The 23807-nt window shown below is 39.6% G+C and overlaps 1 protein-coding gene across 7 annotated transcripts in view; it reads left to right on the forward strand.

Moving 5' to 3' along the window:
- LOC150003082 (uncharacterized) overlaps nucleotides 1-23807 on the forward strand; it is a 239335-nt gene that overhangs the window by 29422 nt on the left and 186106 nt on the right. For 4 of the 7 annotated variants that reach the window (XM_090285975.1, XM_090285976.1, XM_090285978.1 and 1 more), the window contains exons 2-3: nucleotides 3355-3463; nucleotides 14905-14969. In XM_090285975.1, coding sequence (XP_090142101.1) covers nucleotides 3355-3463; nucleotides 14905-14969 — 174 coding nt within the window. Of the gene's footprint in view, nucleotides 1-1441; nucleotides 1592-3354; nucleotides 3464-14904; nucleotides 14970-23415; nucleotides 23801-23807 lie in introns of those variants that run through there. The other 3 variants (XR_016512742.1, XM_090285974.1, XR_016512743.1) reach the window with 3 other exon arrangements.

The raw sequence follows: 23807 nt of genomic DNA on the forward strand, positions 1-23807 counted from the left end.
AAGAGTTGAGATACTTGTTAGAGACCTTGTGATTTAAGTGGAAAAGCCTACTTTCCAGCTTAGGTCAGTTTGACCTAAAAGACTGTATTGACTACCTAGGTGCCCTGGACCCAGCTTCTCTTTAGTCCAGTGAATGAAGAATAAAGCATAAATATGACCCACCAAGCTTAGGGACTGCATGTGGGGTCATTTTGCTACATAAGACCACTACCCCGTGCATGAATCCGTGGGGTAAGGATAAGGAGATGGGCAGTGGGTGGTGTGCAGAGTCTTTGTTGTTTCCAAACTCTCAAGATAAATAATAGATTTCAACCATATTACATTTCTGCCATTTTACAGATTTTTACCTACTAATGCAGCTTTGCTAATGGTTTGATCTAATAGTTTTAACAAAATTTCAAATAGACCATCACAACATATTTTATTATAAAAGCTTGTCTTGAACCCTTGAAATTCTAGTTGTCTCAGAAGGGAGATACAAGAAGAATGAACAAAGTACAATTAAGAATGAGGGACAAGTGTCTAAATTGTTGGGAGTTAAAGGTGGTTCGAAAGGATGAGAAGGAGTTTTCTAAGCAAGGTTTAGAGGAAAACTATTCCAGGCAGAGAACATGTATGCCATCTCTTAGTCTTAAGTTCCCTGCTTGTGTCAATGACACTACCTTCTCTTACTGAATTGTGTGAGTATTGAGACTGTTTTATCTGTCTTACTCTCTGCTGTATCCACAAAATCAAGAGCAGTGACTGGCACAGAGAATTCAGTCACTTAATAAAAACTTGTGATGTTGAACAAATGGCATCCCCAGGCCCAGCAGTGACTGGTTGTAGGAAGAGTCATTTTAACTCTTAGTTCTCATACTGTCCTGTCACTCTGTTGCCACACCCTTTTCTTCTGTTTCTGCTTTCACACAACAAGCAAGATTCTTGGTCCTGAAATTAGGGCAATCGTCCCATAAGTAATTTTCCCACATCATGTATGCGAATACTCCATTTATCCTACCTACCTCTGTCAACTTGGTATTCCTGAAGAGCAGTTAGAATGCTTTCTTCCTCTGATCAAAAACATCAGTGCTGAGTACAACTATATCTCAGCTTTCAAGACATCACAATATGAGCATTCTACTTTTTCAACTTCAGAGCTTACATGTCATCTCTTCTTTTTTATAAATCCTCCCTCAAGGATATCTTCATTGATATTTTTTAGAGACAGAGGAAGAGAGATTGAGAGAGAGCGGGGGGGAAGAAGAAGAAGAAGAAGAAGAAGAAGAAGAAGAAGAAGAAGAAGAAGAAGAAGTAGAGGAAGAAGAAGAGGAAGAAGAAGAGGAAGAAGAGGAAGAAGAAGAAGAAGAAGAGGAAGAAGAAGAGGAAGAAGAAGAGGAAGAAGAAGAGGAAGAAGAAGAGGAAGAAGAAGAGGAAGAAGAAGAAGAAGAAGAAGAAGAAGAAGAAGAAGAAGAAGAAGAAGAAGAAGAAGAAGAAGAAGAAGAAGAAGAAGAAGAAGGAGAGAAAGAGAGAGAAACATCGATGTGAGAGAGAAACATCAGTTGGCTGTCTCCTTTAAGTGCCATGATGGGGGATTGAACTCACAACCTAGGTATGTACCCTGACTGGGGATTGAACCTGCAAACTTTTGGTGCATGGGATGATGCTCCAACCAATTGAGCCACCTTACCAGGGCTCTTATCCTCTTAAGTTCTATGCTCCAACAAATGGAAATATTTCTTGTTTTCATGACATGGTCTTTATTTCCCTCACCTTTAAATTTTTCCTTCATGTGGTTGCCAGGATGTGGAAGCTTTTTGTCCCTTCCAGGTACCTGTGTAGATCAACCAAATACCCAAGGCCAAACTTAGGCACCACTATTTCCATGGGTCTTTTCTGATTAAGCCTTTCAACACTTTGCATTTCTGTGATGGTAGTTGGAATTTTGTCCTCTGTACCCTTATTTCTAGCCCAGGTCCTTGAATATAGTGGAAATTCTACAATATTTGTAGAATTGAATTAAACACCAGTTATGTACAAAGCCCATTGCTAGGTGTAAGAGTTACCTTCTGAGGATGATACAAGCAAAATCATGAGGAGTTACTTTATATATACATTTGAGGTATACAAAGATGAGAACGATGAAGATAATGATAATGGAGATAGTGATGGTGATTATGATGAATGTGCAGAATATTCACATTTTCCCATTCAAGTCTCCTCTCCTCCTTTCTCATCCTTCTCTTTCTCCTGGGAGACTGACCCTTGTGACTGTCTCAGCCAGGCTTCTTTGCATTTTGGTTCCCGTTGGGTTCCACCCTTATGGAATACATCAATGGGAAACCAGAGAGTGAGAAGTGAGACAGTTTGGGTAATTATTCCCCCAGCTCTCTTTGCTGGACCTCAGTTTGACAGTGGTTGCACTCTGAAAGTCACAATCCCTTTCAGCAGACCCCTCCTTAATATAATCGTTAGATTCCCACAACCAGTTCCTACTTTCCCCTTCAGGACTAGAATGGTAATGCTTTCCAGCATTCATTGTTTCCAGTCTTAGAGTGTGTCACTAATAAGCTTTCTTAAACTTGTCATAATCACCTTTTCAAAACTCTCACAATTTTCCCTTTTTAGTGTGGCATCTTCACTTCTTGCTGAGACTAACAATGACTGATGATGATGGTGGTGAAAGTGGTTCTGGTGGTTTTTCTTCCATCTGGTAGTCTGAGAATTCTAATCTGTAACTCCATGTAGAGAGACTGGAGAGTTGTGGCAGACTAGCAAAATGCTCACTGTATTAGTTATCTTTTACCATGTAACAAGTTAGCCCCAAACTTAGTGGCTTAAAACAGTAATAACAATTTATTATTTCTTATCATTTTTTGTAAGTCAGGAATTCAAATGGTACAGCAGGATGGTTCATCTCTGCTCCATCATGTCTAGAGCCTTTTGTAGAAAGCTGAAGGCTCATTCACTTACAGGTCTAGCAGTTGACCTTGGGTGTTGGCAGGGGAACTATTTGCAACTGTCAGCTGGAACATGTGGTCTCTTCATGTGTCCTAGGCTTCCTCACTACATGATAGCTAGAGTCCAAAGTGAGCATTCAGAGACACAGAAAGAGTGAGCCAAGCCAAAGCCATATTTTCTTTTATAACTTAGCCTTAGAAATTATGCACTGGCACTTCCACTATGTCTTACAGGTGGAGCTAATTATAAAGTTCTACCCATATTCCAGGGGAGAGAATGTAGACCTCACCTCTCAGTGGAGGAGGCTTGATGTCTATGATTTATTGTTGACTTATGATGTGGACTAAAGTGATGTAAGCTACTTCTGGACCCACACATAAATCTCCATGTGCGACCCACTTTTTTCTCATTCAGTGGCAACTGTGCAGAATACATGCTGACTCTGATAATGACTTAGAAGTCAAGGAGCCCAGATCCCTGAGTCACAACTTGGAGGAACACCAGCCAACTCATGCTGACCTTTGTGAGTGTGATAATTAAACTTTTTGCACGTTAATTCTCTGAGATTTGGTAGTTGTTACAAGAATTTTGTTTATATCCCCAAACTTTGAGCCAATGTATTCATCTTCTTGTATTAATAACACAACTATTAAGATGACAAATTTATAATGAAAAAGAAAGACACTAGGATTAAGTTCTTCTTCTTCCTTATACTCTATAAATCTACCCCTGACCTAAGTGGTACTGAGCAGTAAAATGACCATGAAAAGAGAAAAAAGAAGTCATAGGACTGCCTAGGTCTTGACCAATGGGATCGTTGACTGTGTCCTAAAAGGTCTTGGCTAAGTCAAACAGTGGAAAAGGAAAAGTGTTGAGATGACTTCAGTAAATATTCAGTCCTTCTTTGCAGGATCTTGGAAAAAATGAAAATTGTTGTGTTAGAAGTGATTGACAGACAGGTGTCTGCAGGCGCCTTACCATACCACAGAAGATATTGTCTAAAAGAGAAAGTGTGTCTGACGTTCATCCCAATTAAAAGCCTGGGAAAAACATCTGTCAAATGATATTTAGGACTGACATTTTCATAATGTTCAGCCTATAGAGGGTTTTCACAGGGCTTGGAAAACCACAATTTCCATTTTTCTCTCTCCTTACATTCTGTAATTAAGCAATGCTCATGGTGCTAAATGTACATGTAAAATGACACACTTAAAGGTCTACATTGTCAAAAAGCTTTCTATTTGGAAATAATTTTGACAACAGTAATTTCAATAATAACAATTTAATAATAATACAGATAGTATCTCAAGAAATAATATTTCTTCACTAAACTGTTTGAGGGTAAGTTACAAACATCATGGCTTTTTACTCTTAAGTATTCCTTATTTACTCTTAAATATTTCAGTGTATCAGAGAAGGAAAACTCTGATTCCAAAAAACCTCCGCTGCCTTGCGGCATACCTCTTCAGGGGAAAGGCTAAGGGAGTAAACCCCGACAGAAAATCCGGAGCTGGAGTCCCTAAGGCGGTTTGACGTTGTAGTCAACACCGGCAACTCCTGCGGCGCACCTGAAGCCAAGCTGTATTGACTCCGTCTTTCCCTTGGACCCTTCAGCTGCGAAGAGAGGGGGGGTCTGCTGCATGGGCAACAGCAGACCCTCCATATCACCCTGCCCAGGCTCTGTAGCTTCAGCTTCACTGGAGAGGACACTCCAGCGTCATCGCAAGATGTCGATTCAACACGGGAGGAGACAGATACCGTGTCACTCCCGAGTCGGACTGCACAGCCATTCTCGGTGGTGCAGATAGACTCTTAAGAAGCTACACCATCGTCTCTCGAGACAGACGGCTGCCGACGACGATTTCAGTGTATACTTTCTAGGAGTAAGAATATTTTTACATAACCATAGCACAATCGTCAACCTCAGTAAATTTAACATTGACAATATTTTTTCTAATCTACCATCAGTATTCAGATTATATTATTAATTTTAGTCAATAATGTACTATTTAGCATTTACCCCTTCAGCCCATGTTGCTAGTCTCTGTGATCTCCTTTCATCTGGAACACTTCTACAACTTTTCTTTGTATTTATGATATTGACAGTTTTGAAGAATATAGTTCTTTGTTTTTGTTTTTACCATTTTCTCATGATGAAATTTAGGTTGCACATCCTCAGTTGGGTACCCAGAGATGATGCCATGTCTTGTCCAGGACATACATCACTTTGGTTGCACAATGTTCATTTCCTCTCATTAGTGATGTTGATTTTAATCACAAATGAAAGTTGCTTTTGTAAGACTCTTAAAAAGAAGATAGCTCTGAAGGTATAATTGTCTGAAAACGATTTTCCAAGTATAAGTCTGTGGAGTTTCAGTCTCTAAGAATGTAAAGTTAAGTGTAAATGTTATCTTGATGGAATGAAGCTAGTCCAATGTATCCTTATTGCAGCCATTGTACTTTTGACTTGGACTGTCAGTGTGGTGCTTGTTCTTGACTCAGGAAGGGAGAAACCAAGTCAGAACACAATAACAGGCAAAGTCTTAGACCTGAGTCTTAGACACAGAGACACCTACATTTGGTGTTAAGCTTTGGGAAATGGAAGCCCAATCTCTGCAGTTATTCTCCATCAGCTGGAAAATTCCTGAAGGATAAAATTGGCTGGAAGATGCCCACATGCAAGTATCTGCTCTCTCACCATGGGTGCTGTCCTGTCTAGTGCTTTTACATTCTGTTTGGGCAAAGAAAGAGAAGAGATGCTCACCCCACTTTCAGGAATACTGATTGGAAAGGGTTTCTAATACACTGGATGTTTACACAATTAAAGTCTATACTGAACATAACAGAACTATATTGCATACACGTTTCATTGGTTCTGTGAGCAGTTCCTCTACCTTTTATTATTTCTGAACTTTTGATACCTCCTCAAATCTATGTTAAAGGCGACTAGCTATTTCTAGGTAGAGTAGTTGTAGATATAAAAATATTCCTTTATGCTGATTATCTGATTTTTTCTCCACCATTGGTTGCACAATAAAATAATTTTTTTTGTTGAGGTGTAATTTACATACACTAAAGCATGTTCTTCTTAGTGTACAGTTTCAGGAACTTTGACAAGTGCAGTCATGTTACCAACACCAAAATCAAGGTATAGAATAATTTCACTCCTGAAAAGTTCCCCTGTGCTCTTTTACAGTCAAACCCCTGCCCCCAGCCTCTTGTTTTTTATCCTTATGGTTTTGCCTTTTCCAGGATTTCATATAAATGGAATTATATATATGTGTAGCCTTTATGTGTCTGGCTTCTTTTGCTTAGTGAATGCATGCGATATTAATCCATGTTGTTCCAACTATTGGTAATCTGTTCCTTTCTACTGCTGATTAATATTCCATTGCAGATATATCACACACAATGTTCACCCATCCATCATTTAAAGGGCATTTGTGTTGTTTTAAGTTTTGGGCTGTTAAGTATAAAGCTATTATAAACATTCATGGCTAGGATTTTGTGTAAACACATATTTTCATTTATCTTGGGCAGTTAGAAGTAATATTTTTTGGTTATACAGCAAGTGTATGTTTAAGATTTTAGGGAACTGACCAACTGTTTTCAAAGTTGCCATACCAGTGTGCATGCCCAGCAGAAATGTATGTGAGTTCTGCATCTTGATACTGTCAACATTTTTAAAAGAAATTTTAATATGGGCATTTTTTTCATATGATAATTTGTCCATATATCTTCTGTGGTGAAGTTTTTGTTTAAATTTTCTATTGGGGTTTATTTTTTTGAATGTGAAAGTTTTCTGCACATTCTAGATAAGTTCTTTATCTGATATGTATTTTGCAAATATTGTTCTCCAATCAATGGCTTGTCTTTTTATTCATTAACAGTGTCTTTTTAGGAATAGATATTCATTTTAGTAAAGCCCAGTATATCAATTTTTTCTTTAATGTGTTTTATTTTTGGTGTCATATTTTAAAAAAATTCTCTAATCCAAGGTCACAAAGATTTTGTGCTATGCTTTCTTTTAGAATTTTTATAATTTCACATTCAGGTCTATAGTCCATTTTTCATTTTTTTAATATATGGCATGTGGATATTTAACATGGTTAATATTTTATTTGTTTTTCTGCAAAGATAATATTAAGTGCAAGTTGCATCTTACACATGATAGAATCTTCAACTGAAAAAAGTACAAGAGAGAGACTTCCGGCCAAGATGGAGGCTTAGACGGACACGCTAGGTCTCCCTCTACAACTAGAGAGGAATACAACTACTTCAAAACAAAGGATAACTAGAAATTCCAGAAAATAAAACTACACGGAAGCCCAACATATGAAGTTATAAACCAGCGGTGCCATTTGGGCAGGTAAGAGTTAAAGAGGGCAGTGCTGTTTGCGGTCAGCGGCGGGGCGCGAAAAAGCCCGGCGGCAGTCAAGCCCCTGGCAGTGCTCGACCACAGCGCTGGGGAAAGCAGCCACCGCATCGCCTTGAACAGTGAGGCCCAGGGGGGTGGGAGGACGGATCCCGGTCTCCTAGCTGAATAACTGTGTGAATCCATCTTGGACCCCCGCCCCCAAAGAAAGCACCACAGGGCTGCAAAATAGGTCGCGGACAGGCGCCGGTCGCTGAATTGTGACGCGTACACAGGCACTGCCCCCTACAGCAGGCCCAAGAAAACAAAAAGCATCTGTCAAAATGAGGCAGACAACTATAGAAATCCCGGTGGCACAGCTCACCAGGCAACAGATAGAGAACCTGACAGATGAACAGATAAGAAACCTGTCAGAGGCTCAGTTCTGGGCCATTATTATCAGGTGGCTTACAGAATTCACAAAAGAGCAGGAAAAAGATAAGAAAGAAGCGAAAAACATTCATAACGAAAGGAACAAAATCACATACGAGACAGATGGTGAGGAAAAAAAATCCAGAGTTCATTTCAACAAACTGGAATATGGAGAAGGAACAAGCAGTCAACCAATGCAGAGAGAGGAAATGGGAAGCAACAATGAGAGGATCAGAAACCTCTGGGACAGCTATAAAAGGCCCAACATAAGAATCATTGGTTTGCCAGAGAGTGAGGAAGATGAACTAGAACTTGAAAAATTGAGTGAAAATATAATAAAGGAGAACTTCCCAGACTTGGGGAAGGGAATAGACTTGCAGGTCCAGGAAGCAAGGAGAGTTCCCAAGAGACTGGACCCAGGGAGAACCACTCCAAGACACATTATAATCAAAATGTCAAAAATTAAAGATAAAGAGAGAATCTTAAAAGCAGCAAGAGAGAAGAAAAGAATTATGTACAAAGGGGTCCCAATTAGACTATCAGCTGACTTCTCAAGGGAGACCCTACAGGCAAGAAGGGACTGGCAAGAAATATTCAAAGTAATGAAAATCCAAAACCTACAACCACGAATACTCTATCCAGCGAAATTGTCATTCAGAATAGAAGGACAGAGAAAGTGTTTCCAGGACAAAATAAAACTGAAAGAGTTCATTAGATCCAAACCACTGTTATATGAGATGTTAAAGGGACTGGTTTAAAAAACAGAAGCTAGGGAGATGAAACAAAGGCAAACTAAACAGGCAACGAGAGTGGAAAAGGAACTGTGGGTACGGGAAGCATATTGGGGGGAGGTCAACAGGGAGGGGGAGTGGGGAGAGGGAGGGAGATGATATAGGAATTGGGGATCATGGTAGGAGGGAATGAAATAGACGGAGAGAGGTTGGGAGGAACTGTATGCACAACTAATGGACATAATCTAAAAGGGGGGGACAACTGGAGGGAGGGGGGCCACCGGGTGGAGGGGAGCAGAGGGAAGGGAAATTGGCACAAATGTAATATTTTAATCAATAAAACACATTAAATCTGAAAAAAAAAAGTACAAGAAATACAGGAGTAATGCAGCTTGGCTTAGTTTTTGTGTGAAAGACCTAGGGTCAAGGTGGACTATATGCTCACCTAATATCTATTGATAGTGAGCCTTGATAGTTAAAATAGGTTGAGAACATGGCATCCAGGTCAAAGGAGGTACTAATTCTATTGTTTTCCATACTGGAAAAGCTGTTCATGAATTGAAGGTAAGTTTTTGTGTGATTTTTAAAATAGATATATTGACAAAAAAAGAAAGAAGGATGAGAATAATCTTGGTCTGTTCAACTTAGGGATGAAGGCAGGAAGGTGAGGGAGCTGAAAGACTGAACATTATTTCTGAGGAGCAATAAAGAGTCTTTATTCTTTGGAAAGACAGCCTGGGTTTAAAACTCAAACTTTGGCATCAGCCAAATCTCAATATTTTATCACTCTATCTGTGGAATTTTAAGTGACTTGCTTAACCTCTCTTATTTTTTGTTTCCATATCCACAAAATGTAGATAAGAAAACTGCATTTCATAGTTTTTACTGTGAGCAATTAAAATAAAATAACCTATGCATAACACTTAGATCAATGCCTGGAGTTTCATATGTTTTATAAATGTTAGCTATTTTTCTTGCTGTTTATTATTTATCCACTACAGTTTTATTTATTGAGCCTCTACCATGCATCAGACATTGGGGGATATCAAAATGAGATAATCCTTTAAGAGGCTTAGCCTAGAAGAATTGGAAATTGGACAATTGGAGGCAGGGTAGTTGAGACTGAACTTAGCTGTTTGCGTAGGAGCTATCTTGTTTGCTTGTGTGTGTTCATGTGCAGTGTGAGATATGACTGAGAATGTGTACATTTAGCATGGTGGGATTTTTTGTTTTCCTGCAGAGAGATAATATTAAGTCAAAGATACATCCTCCACATGATGGAATCTTTAATTGAAAGAAGTATGATAAATAGAAAGTTAATGAACCATCTGAATCAGCCTGGGGGCAAAAGGCCAGCCAGGGCCTTCCAGAGGACTGACCCTTGAACTAAAATCTGAAGGAGTCAGCCAACCTTGAGTGGAGTAGGGGAAGGACAGAGAAAATTGTCCATATTGAGCAGTCAGCCAGCTTTCTAGAGCACAATGGCAAAGAATATGAGTTTTGAAGTTAGATAGAACTGATTTTGAGAATTCTGGGCAAGTGACAATTTCTTTGGACCTTAGTTCATTTGTGAGGCAGTACTTGTACATGCACATAGATGTAAGGATGACAGGAGACATTTATGTAGCTCCTAGAGCACCCAGTGGGCTTCACTGTTTTTCTAATTATCCTGATAACCCAAAGATGAAGCGTGGGATGATGATGGAGATTTGAGAGGCAGCAAAGACAGAAGATAAATGGGCTGAATTGTATGCTAAGGAAGTTAAATGTTATCTCTAAGACAATGATTAGCCAAGGAAGAATCTTAAACAAGGAGTACATATTTTTTTTAAAAAAGCACTTGGGCACGGGACAGGACATCACGTTGCAGGAGGTCTAAAAGGAGGCAGGGAGAGTAGTAAGACTTGCAGGAATTCAGGCAAGAAATGAAGCCTGCAGGAAATGAGGCCATGCAAAAGGGTAAAGAGTAGAGGGCAGAGTGGGAGCATTCAAGAGGTAGCACTAGAATCTTGGTTGGCTGTGAGAGGTGAGTGAGAGGTGGAGGTGCAGATGAGTTCCAGCTATCTGACTTGTGTGAGACAGAAGGTGGGATGGAATCAATTTGTAGGGAAAGAAAGTGAGTTCACATTCATCTTGAGGTAGCTGTGCTTCATCAAATGCAGAAGCCCTGTGTGCAGTTAATATTTAGGTTTGGAGCCTAAAAGACGGGTCTTTCTCAGAGAAGCTGACATGGTGGTTGTCAACAGATGGGTAGACAGAATCTTCAGTGGTGACAGATGTTGAGCAATAGCCAAACAGCTGATGCTTACGTGCTATCTCTGACTGACTGACCTTGGGCACTCTGAACCCCAGTTTCTTTATCTGTGTAGGGAAAAACACATTATCTAATGTAATACAACATATCCATGTGGCATTTATTTTACAGTTGAGCAAACTGAGGCTCAGAAAGGTTAAAGACTTGCTTAAAGTTCACACTGTTAGTCAGAATAAACTCTGATCTCAGACTGACTTAGGTTTAAACTCTAAATCCAATAGATGAAGGTAGAAGGGAAGATAAAAGGGCTCAAATTAGAACATTTTTGCAACTAGAAACATCTTGTGATGGACTAAACCATATCACAAAGTAAGAAGGCCATGTCATGGGGACTTTGGAACACAACCTGGGTGAGTAGCTTCTAGGAGAAACAATCACTTTGTATCATGTATAAATGTTTATGTGTTTGTATCCCTCATTGGAGGATGAGTTTCTTGAAGTTTGACTAATTTTTGAACCTCATGACTTACTGAAGTGCTTGAGATACAATGGCAGCTCAATAGGTTTGCTGATTGGCTGGCTGGCTTTAGAGGGGATTCTTCTGCTAAGAATTTGGACACATTATCTGTGTTCTAAGATTCTTTTTTGGCCTGAGATATAAATAAGAAGTTTCCAACAGGGGTCAGCTTTGAGCACCAGTGACTGGAAGTGGAAGCTAAGTAGGCCCCGGCAAAACAAGAGGGAACATATATTTTAACCTCCTTTGCCCAATTCACAAATATGTGGTCACAGAGGAAACTAGACTTTGGCAGTGATTACAACAACAGAGTATACAGATATCAAATTATAATATTGTACACCTGAAATTTATATAATGTTATTAACCAAACTTAGCTAAAAAAGAAAAAGAAAAAAGACAAAAAGGAGCAGAGTGGTGATCTAACACCAGGAGTCAAGTGAAGAGACACCTAGAAAATGGGAAACATGGAATTAAGACCAGACTTGCAGGGTTAGAAAAAGAGAGCTTCTCAGGTCATAAAACTTCTTAAAATTGTTCTTTTATCCTTAGAGATATCACTACCAGAGTGAAAATACTGATGTAAAATTAAAGCAGTCTTTTTAGAGCTGGAGATCTCATTTGGAAGAGAAGATTTTGTCTGTTAGGTTTTGTTATTTGATTCCCGATGCAGGGCTAATAATCCCACCATACCTCTGGATGTGATTGAAATTACTCTCAGAAGTCAGAGCAGTGTTTGAAATCATTGAGGAGACCAAGTCTCAATATGTCAAATGGTGAAAGTGGTATGCGTGTGGTACATATGAGTGTGTATGGCTGTTGTATTAATTTTCTCAAAGGATGCTGTGGGGAATTCATTCTGTGTGGAGTTTGGAGAACATTGTATAGCAGGCTCCTGTGGGAGATGGATTCCCATTCTGCAGGTGGCAGGCACCTGTCTGGGTAGCTCTCTAAGCATCAGGTCTGGAGAATAATCTCAAGGCCTTTGGAAATGCTTTGCTCTTTGCTCCCTGCCTTCATTGGCCTTTGTTCCTGTCTTCACTAATTTGGCTCAGTGGTTAATTAGCAGGCTCCAAAGTTAAGGAGAACAATGGTGAAAGCACTGGCTTCTCATTTTTAGGAGGTGGGTAAATGGGGGCTTGAAGGTCTTGCATTCACACCCCTTCTTCCAGCTATTTCCTCAGTCACATGATGTGCTAAATTCTGTCTCTTCCTAAACTCAGATGTTGGAGCTGAGACATCCTTAGTAATTTCATGGGTTCCCTGGTGACCACAGGGACCCATTTATAAGAAAGTTGAAGTTTTTCTCATTCTTCCTGGAATGTAAGCTGCCTCTCTGTGAGGGTAGAGAAGGCAGGGGACAACCAGGGTCTGTCAGATAACCCATGATAATTATTTGATCTCATAAGGCTCCCAAAAGCTCTGTGGTTGTGCCCTGGCTTGCCCAAGCTCAGAAACCTGCACGTATGTTTTCAGGTTTCTAGGCTTTGTGCTACACTTACACAAATCATCATTCTGTAAAAAGGTCACTTGTGTTCTGTATAGATTGGGGCATGGCTTCTTACCCAACTCAGCCTCTGAAGGTTATTCAGGCCTGTTTATTTGTGGACTCTTGGTCATGTGGAAAAGCTCTTAGAGATTTTTTTAGTGTCTGATGTTTTCACTAGGGGGTTCAGAAAGACCAAGAAATTCATCTGAGCTCACTAAGGGGTAACTAGGAACCTAATTCCCTATACTTTTTAGCAGGACCTGAGCTAGCCTTGGTCAATTGACACCCACAGATATGCTGAATAGATGCAAGGACCAAGGCAATGTTTCCTGGGAGTGTATCTGTCTGTTGTCCTCCCACCTCCCATTCTTCCACTTCAAATCTATAATGTTTATTTGGAGGATGTTTTCTTTGTAATTAATTTACATAGAATGACCAGAGACAATGTACCCCTACTCCTACAATGTCATAAACTTTAGAGTTTGAGATGGAGTGTGAGATCACAGAGAAAATTGGGATTCCCAATTTGCCACTCATGAGCTACAGGACACTGTCCTGTGACCTCTTTGTGCTTCAGTTTCCTCATTTGCAAATGAGGATAATAGAACCTAATTTACAAAATTATTCTGAGGATTAAATTAGTTAGTATGTGTAAAATACTTAAAACACTGAGTTATTATTATCTTTGCCATTTAAAAAAGAGATGGGTAATGGTATAAGTCCAAAAACAATGGTCAAAGAGCATAAAAACTATGATGGAGTGGCTTTCTAGTTTCTTTATGCTCTAAGGTAATTTCAAAGTAGTTTGTACTATAGTCAGCCAATGAAGAATCTTGTATTCTTTTTTCTTTCTTCTCCAACTGCCATGTTCTCTAAATGCTTTGGTTCTGTAAGGTGATAATGAGTTATTATTGACTAATCAATTTTAGCAAGCATTAAAAAAATGAAGACCATTATATAGAAACTTAAAATAAATGATTCTCTTTATGTGGCATGCAGTCTCTAAGATGACACCCAGGGGTCCCACCTCCTGGCCATTTGTAATCTTTTCCCCTTGAGTAATGTGCTTCAGACAAATAGAGTATGGGCACAATGCGGAGTTGGCTCTTCCACAATTAGGTTAGAAAATATTGTGACTTTTTGCTAGCAGTCTCTCCCTCTTCCTGCTTTGATGGAGCAAACTGCCATGTTGAAGAGGCCTGCCTAGTAAGGAACTGAGGCGTGACCTCTAGCCAATAGCCAGAGAGAAAGAAAGGCCCTCAAAAAATTGAATCCCACCAACAACCACGTGTATGAGCTTGGAAGTGGATCCTTTTCCAGTGGAGCTTTCAGTTGAAACCCCAGTCCTGGCCAGCATCTCAGTTGAACTCTTACAAGTGATCACAAATCCAAGAATCCAGCTAAGTGATGCTTGGTTTTCTACCATCAGAAATTGTGAAGTAATAAATGGGTGTTGATTAAGCCACTCAATTTTAGGGTAACTTGTTATACAATAAGAGGTAACTAATAGCACACACTAAATTATCTGATTTTATCCTTGCATAATTTCTCAGAAGTTAAGCACTGCCAGATCACACAGCTAGAAAGTTGTAGACCTGGCACTTGAACCCACTCACAACTGGTTCTCAGAAAAAGCTACAGAACATAAGGTCCCAGAGTGTCTCTTAAGATTTCCTTTATGCATTTTATCTTTGGTTTTCTAGAATAATTTTTATGCTTTAATTGTCTGGTGTGGGAAGGAAAATAAGGATCACTGATCACCAATTCTGCCAGGGACCCTTCACAAATTATCACACCTAATCCTCTCTGCTTGGCAAGATGGGTACTACTCTACCCAATGTACTAGATTTCTCAAGGTGGGTTTTTCAGGCACTGATCCCTCCAGGTACTCTGTGAAATGTGCTCCATGGCTCAATATGTTTGGGAAAACACTGTACACCTCTTCTGAAAACTCAGACTGCATGTTAATCCATTGAAGACTCAGAGGAGTTGCATCAAGGAAACCTGTTGGATCCTACTTCTATCAGACCATGACAACTCATCAATTTATGATTCATATCTCAAGGAATAGTCCACAAAATACACTTTGGAGAATGCTGGTTTACAAGCAGTTTTGACACATGTATTTTTATCAGTCATACATAACAAAAGCTTTGTAATTACAAAATAACATTTTTCATTTTACAGATGAGAAAACTGAGAATCAGGAAGTCATGAAATCATCATCAAATACTGTTTGTCCTGGGATGCTGGTGAATATCTGCAACATTTGTGGTTAATCCCTGCTCTTCTTTTCCTACTTCCACCCCTTCTTTTTAAAAATTTTCCTAAGGTCACAAGATATATATATATATATGATATGTATATATTTATAAAATTTCTTTTCTTTCTTCTCCAACTTTTTTATTACAGTTGTCCCATATTTCCCCATTACTCTCCCCTGCCCCACTCACCTCCCCACTGTCCCACAGTCAATCCCCACCCTATTGCCCATGTCCAAGGGTCATTTACATTAGTTCCTTGACTAGATAGACTCTTTTCCTTCTTTCCCCACTTCTCACCCTGCCCTCTCCCCTTTCATCACTGTCAGTCTATTCCTTGTTTACATGCACCTAATTCTATTTTGCTCATTTGTTTTGTTCATTAGATTCCAGTATTAGGTGAGATCATATGGTATTTGTTTTTTGCTGCCAGGCTTATTTCACTAAGCACAATTCTCTCCAGTTCCATCCATGTTGTTTTCTGCTGCATAGAATTCCATCATGTAATTGTACCACAGTTTTTTGATCCATTCATCTATGGATGGGCACTTAGGCTGTTTCCAGCACTTGGCTATTGTAAATAGCACTGCTATGAACATAGGGGTGCATAGATTCTTCTGAATTGAAGTTTCAGGATTCTTCAGGTGTAATCTTAGCAGTGGAATCTCAGGAACAAAAGGCAGTTCCATTTTTAGATTTTTGAGGAAATTTCATACTGCTCTCCACAGTGGCTGTACCAGTCTGGATTCCCGACAGCACTGTACTAGGGTTTCCTTTTCTCTGCATCCTCGCCAGCATTTATTGTTTGTTGGTTTGTTAATGATATGGCCATTCTGACTGGTGTGAGGTGGTATCTCATTGTGGTTTTAATTAGCATCTCTCTCATGGATAGTACTGTTGAGCATTCTTTCATTTTCATATGTGCCCTTTGTATACCTTCCTTTGAGAAGTATCTGTTCAGTTTCTGTGCCCATTTTTTAATTGTATTCTCTGTCTTCTTGGTGTTGAGTCTTATAAGTTCTTTATATATTATGGAGATCAATCCCTTATCTGAGGTATCATTGGCAAATATGTTTTCCCATATGGTTGGTTCCCTTTTCATCTTGCTGGTGTTTTCTTTAGCAGAGCAGAAACTTTTTAGTTTGATGTAGTCCCATTTGTTTATTATTTCCTTTATTTCCCTTGCCCTGGGAGGTATATTGGCAAAAATATTACTGCATGGAGTATCTGTGATTTTACTGCTGATGTTTTCCTCTAGGACTTCTATGATGTCGTGGCTTACATTTAAGTCTTTTATCCATGTTGAGTTTATTCTGATGTATGGTGTAAGTTGGTGTTCTAGTTTCATTTTTGGCATGTCCCTGTCCAGTTCTCGCAACACCGTTTGTCGAAGAGTCTATTCTCACTCAATTTTTTGCTCCTTCCTCCTTGTTCAAATATTAATTGACCATAGAGGCCTGGGTTTATTTCTGCACTCTCTATTCTGTTTCATTGATCTATATGTCTGTTCTTAGCCAGTACAGACTGTTTTAATTACCATGGTCTTGTAATGTATTTTTATATCTGTTATTCTGATTCTTCCTACTGTGTTCTTCCTCCTTAAGATTGCTGAGGGTATTTGGGGTCATTTTTGATTCAATATAAATTTTTCTAAGTATATTTTATTGATTATGTTGCTACAGTAGTCCCAGATTTTTCCCTTTGCTCCCCTCTGCCCAGTACCCCCCTTCTTTCCAGCAATCCCACTCCCTTAGTTCAAGTTCATGGTTCATGCATATAAATTCTTTGGATTCACTCTTCCCTATATTATTCTTTTTGTTCTATAATTTATTAATTATGTTGTTACAATAGTTCCAATTTTTCACCCTTTGTTCCTCTCCGCACAGTACCCTCCTTTGACCAGCAATCCCACCTCCCTTAGTTCATGTTTGTGAGTCACGCATACAAGTTCTTTGGCTTCATGCTTTCCTATATTCTTCTTTTTTTTAATTAATTAATTTTTATAACAATAAAAAAGTAATAATTCCCCCCTCTTGGACTTAAGACCCTTTATAATCTTATAAAGGACAATGGTTGAAGGTTTTGTGCTCCTCTAGCTGCTTCATGCTGGACATGGTCATCATCCTACCTACCTTTGGGTCCAGAAATCCCTAATGAGAGTGGGGGTGGGGAGGGGAGGGTGCCCTTCCCACATGGGGAAGGATCTTGCAGACTCCAGGTAAGTTGGCTGTTCTCAGACCACAGCATGCTTGGTTTAACAGGCTGGCATCCTTGTTGTATTCTGGGGGCAACAGATTTGGCAACAGGGTTAAAAAGTATCATTCAATCCATAGCCACTCGATAATAAAAGGCAAGGATTCATTTTTCAATGCCCCATATTAGGCGGGGGGAGGCTTGTTGGAGGAAGGTGTGCCAGGCATATCTCACCTGTCCAAAACACTTTTTCCCACTATACTTCGTCTGGGCTGAGGGGGATATTTTAGGTTTCCCCCCCCTCTCAGACTTCTGGGCCCTTTCTGACCAAGCCTTTAGGATAGAAAAGAGAAACAAGTTTTAAAGTGAAGCCACAGACAACCCCATGCTTCACCAACCCAGTCACTTAGTTCAGCCAAACCATTGAGTCTCAGGAGGCAGCAATGTAGACAGGATTAAGTGAGGCCTATACGTACAGACAATCACTTAGGTAATGAGATCATAGGCTTATGATTTATTAAAATGAAACACACATATTAATTTACACAACATGACCCACAAAAAAGTCTCTAGATCTGTAAGACTCTCTTATTGAAAAGACATCCGGTTGCAAGGCATTTGACATTCTACTTGCCTGTAAATTAAGCATCTTTGATGATGCCACAGACATGTTTAACTTTCAAATGAAAACAAACTTTAAATAAAAATAAACTTTAAAAACAGTTAGCTGCACTAATGTACAGTCTACCACTGGGCATTGTGGTTTTCCTTGAATTGTGATTTTTCTCCATGAGATTACTCTCCTTGTCATTAAATGGACTGCATTAAGTCCAGTTTTAATTTATCCTGTTTGTTTGCATAAACACAACAATAGCAGCAAATTATCACATATGATCTTTATATCTACTTCACTGGAACTTACACAAGGAAATTTTAGGGTGACTTTCTGTCTGCCCATCAGGGCACAGGAGCTGAGCCACATACCTGCCATTCAACCTTGCCTGTAAACACCTGTTTTTTCAAGTCCTTTGGGTGTTCAATTGTGTTTCAAGGTTCCTTATAGCCATCTTTCAGGAAAGCAACTTTCATTTCTTCCCTGGAAAGGTTGCCATGGACCACACAACCAACCAAGGTACCAGAGCTTTTTGTTTCATGGGCTTTTATTACCTTCGAAAGTCAATCCCAGTTCCTCAGGGCTTTTTGGTAACAGCCAGAGCCCAAACATGTCTCCTTTAAGCATGGCATTCCAATCAAAGTCATGTTCAACAAAACCTCTATTAACAACTAGTGTTATTAGTTCAATGCAAAGAACCTTATGTCATTACTTACTTCTTCAGAATGCCAAATTCTGGAGGGATAAGGTAGGGATAAAAATATACAATGTGAAGGAAAATCCTTGTCCTTCTAATATTCACTAAAATTGCATTTCCATACTTTACATTTTCTTTTTTTCACTGTCCTACATGTGTGTGTTTTTTTTTTTTTTCCCCTGTGGGTGTGGGGGTTTGCTGGCTCATTTATTAATTTATTTTACTTTCATATTTCCCCCCACTAAAAATTTTTGTTTGTTTGTTTTTTCTGTTACAGTTGCCCCTCTTTTTTCCCTGATTTCTTCCCAGCACCCTGCCCACCGCTTCTCCCACAGTCACTTCCCACCCAGTTGTCAATGTCCATAGGTCATTTATACATGTTCCTTGACTAGACCCTTGTGCTTCTTACCCTCTTCTCTCCCTTCCCCCTAGCCCCTAGTCATTGTTAGTCTACTCCTTATTTATATATCTCTGGTTCAATTTTTCTCATTTGTTTGTGTTCATTAGTCTCCAGTAATAGGTGATAGCATAAGGTATATTTCTTTCATTGCCAGGCTTATTTCACTGAGCATAATTCTCTCTAATTCCATCCATGTTGTTGCAAAAGGTAGAAGTTCCTTCTTTCTTTCTGCTACATAGTATTCCATTGTGTAAATGTACCACAGTTTTTTGATCCACTCATCTACAGATGGGCACTTAGGTTGTTTCCAGCACTTGGCTATTGTAAATAGTGCTGCTATGAACACAGGGGTGCATAGGTTCTTTTGAATTGGCGTTTCAGGATTCTTTGGGTAAAATCCTAGCAATAAAATTTCTGGTTCAAAAAGCAGTTCCATTTTTAGTTTTTTGAGGAAATTCCAAACTGTTTTCCATAGTGGCTGCACCAGTATGCATTCGTACCAGCAGTGCACCAGGGTTCCCTTTTCTTCACATCTTCACTAGCACATGTTGTTTGTTGATTTGTTGATGATGGCCATTCTGACTGGTGTAAAGGGGTATCTCATTGTGGTTTGTATTTGCATCTCTCTCATGGCTAGTGATATTGATTGAGCATTCTATCATATGTCTAGGGACCCTCTGTATGTCCTCATTGAAGAAGTGTTTGTTTAGGTCCTTTGCCCATTTTTTAACTGGATTGTCTGTCTTCTTGGTGTTGAGATGTGTAAGTTCTTTATATATTTTGGAGATCAATCCCTTGTTTGAGGTATCATTGACAAATATGTTTTCCCATATGGTTAGTTCCCTTTTCAATGGGATTTTTTTTTCTAGTTTCTATCTCTGATATATTATTGTTGGTGTAAAGAAAAGTCTTTAATTTCTGAATATTGACTTTGAACCCTGCTATTTTGCAAAATTCACTTATTAGGTCGAGTAGAATTTTAGTGGAATCTATAGGGTTTTCTATGTACACTATCATGTTGTCTGCAAATACTGACAGTTTTACTTCTTCTTTTCCAGTTTGGATGCCTTTTATTTCTTTTTCTTGACTGATTGCTGTGGCTAGAACTATCAATACTATTTTGAATAGGAGTGGAGAGAGTGGACATCCTTGGCTTGTTCCTGACCTCAGGGGCAATGCTTTCATTTTTTGTCCATTAAGTATGATGTTGGCTTCACGTTTCTCATATATGGCCTTTATTATGTTGAGGTATGCTCTCTCTATTCCCATTTTGCTGAGTCTTTGCATCATAAATGGGTGTTGTACTTTATGAAATGATTTTTCAACATCTACTGATATGATCATGTAGTTTTTGTCTTTCATTTTGTTTATGTGGTGTATTACATTTATTGATTTATGAATACTAAACCATCTTTGCATCCCTGGTATGAATCCCACTTGATCATGGCATATGATTTTTCTAGTGTGTTGGTGGATCTGGTTTGCCAATATTTTGTTGAGGATTATAGCATCTATGTTCATCAGCGATATTGGCCTGTAGATTTCTTTCTTTGTTGTGTCTTGACCTGGTTTTGGAATTAAGGTAATACTGGCTTCATAGAAAGAGTTTCAGAGTCTTCTCTCTTTTTGGATTTTTTGGAATAGTGTGAGAAGAATAGGAATTCTTTTCTAAATGTTTTGTAAATTTCACCTGTGAAGCCATCCAGTACAAGGCTTTTGTGTGCCAAGAGTTTTTGATTACTGTTTCAATTTCACTTTTTGTTTTCAGTCTGTTCAGGCTTTCTTCTTCTTCTTGATTCAGTTTTGGAAGATTATATGTTTCTAGAAATTTGTCCATTTCATCTAGGTTGTCAAGTTTCTTGCCATACAGTTGTTTGTAGTAATTTCTTACAATTCTTTGTATTTGTGTGATATCAGTAGAGATTTCTCCTCTTTTGTTTCTGATTTTGTTTATTTGGATCCTCTCTCTTTTTTTCTTGATGAGCCTTGTTAAAGGCTTGTCCATTTTGTTTGTGTTTTCAAAGAACCAGTTCTTACTTTTGTTTATGTTTTGAATTGTTTGTTTCATGTCTATGTCATTTAATTCTTCTCTGATCTTGATGATTTCCTTTCTTCTACTCACCCTGAGCTTTGTTCTTGTTGTTGTTCCAGTTCTTGTAGCTGTAGGGTTAAATTTTTTATTTGAGATTCTTCTGTCCTCTTCAGGTAGGCCTGTATTGCTATGAACTTTCTTCTCAGGACTGCTTTTTCTGTGTCCCATAGGTTTGGGCTGTTGTGTGTTCTCTATTATGTTTCCAGAAACTTCTTGATTTCTTCCTTGATGTCATTTTTAACCCATTTGTTATTTAGTATCATGTTATTTATTCTCTATGTATTTGAATGTCTTTTAGTTTTTTCCTTGAGGTTGATTTCTAGTTTCAAGGCATTGTGGTCTGAGAAGATGTTTGATATAATTTCAATTTTTTCTGAATTTGTTGAAGCTTGTTTTGTGTCCTACTTTGTGGTCTATCTTTGAAAGTGTCCCATGTACATTTGAAAAGAATGTACATATTGCTTTTTGGGGTGCAAAGTTCTATATATATCAATTAAGTCAATCCATTTGATCTAGTGTGTTGTTCAATGCCTCAATATTCTTGGTGTTTCTTTGTTTTGAAGATCTGTTTATTGTTTATAATAGGGGTATCTGTATATTTTTCTTCATTTTACTTTGTATTACCTTTACTTTTTTCTTCATTTCGTGGCTGTACTCAATCATTTCTCTGAGCATTCTTATCATCAGTGTTTTGACATCTGCGCCTGATAAGTTAGCTATCTCCATTTTATTTAGCTCATTTTCTGGGGGGTTTGTTCTATTCTTTCATTTGGGCCATAATTCTTCATCTTCTCCATTTGGCAGCCTCCCTTTGTTTATTTCAGTGTATTGTGTAGAGCTGCTTTTACTCCATGTCATGGTAGAATGGCCTAATGTAGTAGGTGTCCTGTAGGGTCCATTGGCACAGCCTCCCTTATCACCCAAACTAGGTTCTCGAGGTGCACCCTTCATGTAGGGTGAGAACACTCTCCTCTTGTAGTTGAGCCTTGGTTGCTCTTTGCATATAAGTGGGAGGGATTTACCCTGGCCAGTCAATTTTAAGGACTGGCTGTGACCACTGACCACCATTCTCTGCCCTCCACAGGTGATCAACTGTGTAGGGGCAGGGTAGTGGTGTTATGACATGGTTTGTAGCTGTCCACTGGGTGTGCTGGCCCTGGGGTTTCCTGAGTGGTATATGCTAAGGTCAGTCACACCTGTGTTTTGTGCAGGACACACTGCTTGTGTTATAAAGCAATCTGAGATGGCTGCCACTTGTGCTGGGCTGGGAGATTCCCAGGCAAAATCAAACTGTTAATCTAAACTGTGTGTTGGCTGAGGTCAGCTGTTTCTTGTTTGGTAGGATTTAGAAAGTTGTGAAGCAAGAGGGAAGACCAGTCATTGATATGGAAAAGCAGCTTGGGTGGGCCTGTAAGCTCTATGGGGCAGATACTGGGGATCTCCATGGCAAGTGAAACAGCGTTAGCCATATTTATGGAGTCTCAGATATGGTACCAGCTTGCTGGCTCTGTTGGGGGAAGGTTTAGAAAAAAGACAGTGGCCTCTACTGGCCTTGCTGACAGACACTCATTATGCCGCTGGTGCCTTTCAAGCTGCTACCCCATTGCTGGTGCTTAGAGGGGGTGAGTCTGAGTAGGTGAGTCCATGTGTGGGTTCTTTAAGATGGAGTGCTTGGGGCTACAGTAGTTTCTTCCACTGGCTCAATTGCTGCTGATTTTTGCAGCCAGAAATTGTGAGGACTTATCTTTCTGGCACTGGAACCCTGGGTTGGGGGGCCTGGTGTGGGGCTGGTTCTTTTTGCTCCTGAGATATCCCTCCTGAACTTTTATCCACCACATGTGGGTGAGATACCAGCCTGTTCCAACTCTCTCCAGCTAGCTGATTGAGAGTCATTCCTCCCACCACATCTTGCATTCTATTACAGAGGTGCATTTTCTTTACTTCCTGGATCTGCCCCTGGTGGCATCAGATTGTGTCCCAGTCTGGGCCTAGGCAGCCTGTTGGAGACTACCAGAGATCTACTGCCTTTCTCTATCTCCTTTAGTTGTTAATCTATTCACTCTGTGATCAGCAGTAAGGCTTTAGCGCTGAGGGTGAGGCAGCTAATTCCTGTGGATGAGACTATTGTTTCCCCTCAGGCTGCCACTTGGAGGGGAGTTTTCTAGTGCAGTAAGGGGAATGAGTTAGCACTGGGATCCAGTAGTCTGCTCCCTAAGTTCTCTCCTCAAAGCCACTGCCCCAAATTCTCCTTAGGCTTCTCTAACCCACTCTCCCCTCCTTCTGCTAGATGGAGCCCAGGGTAAGTGGGTGCCAATATATTTTTGTATGTGGTCCCTTTACAAGTTCTTTGTCTCTAGCCATTTCTCTCCAGCCAGGAAAAACCCTATGGCTTTTCCCTTTTCATAGCTGGGTGCTATTTTATTTTCTGCCCTGTTGCCATAGGCTGGAAAGCTCAGCTGGGAGTTTAGACCCCACCCTTCTCAAGAGGAACTTCTGGTTACTGAGATGTTTCTCCATCCCTTCATCTGCCACCCGTGGGAGCCCAGCCAGCCCTCTTGTGTCTCCACACTTCCTACCAGTCATGTTGTGATGAAGTGGTCTTTCCTGTCTGTCCACGGTTATGAGACTTCTCTCCAGCTAGTATTCAGTTGGTTATTCCAGGTGATATCTCCACAATTTAGTTGTAATTCCAGATTGGTCCTGGGAGGAGGTTAGTGTAACTTCCACTTACTCCTCTACCATCTTGGATCTCAAAGACATATATTAAAAATATTTAATAATTAAAAAAAATTAGGTGACCTGGCTCTACCATTTCACATTTTCTTCCATTTTCA

Source organism: Furipterus horrens, unplaced genomic scaffold, assembly GCF_987537825.1.
Source record: "Furipterus horrens unplaced genomic scaffold, mFurHor1.1.pri manual_scaffold_8, whole genome shotgun sequence".
Taxonomy (NCBI): Eukaryota; Metazoa; Chordata; class Mammalia; order Chiroptera; family Furipteridae; genus Furipterus; species Furipterus horrens.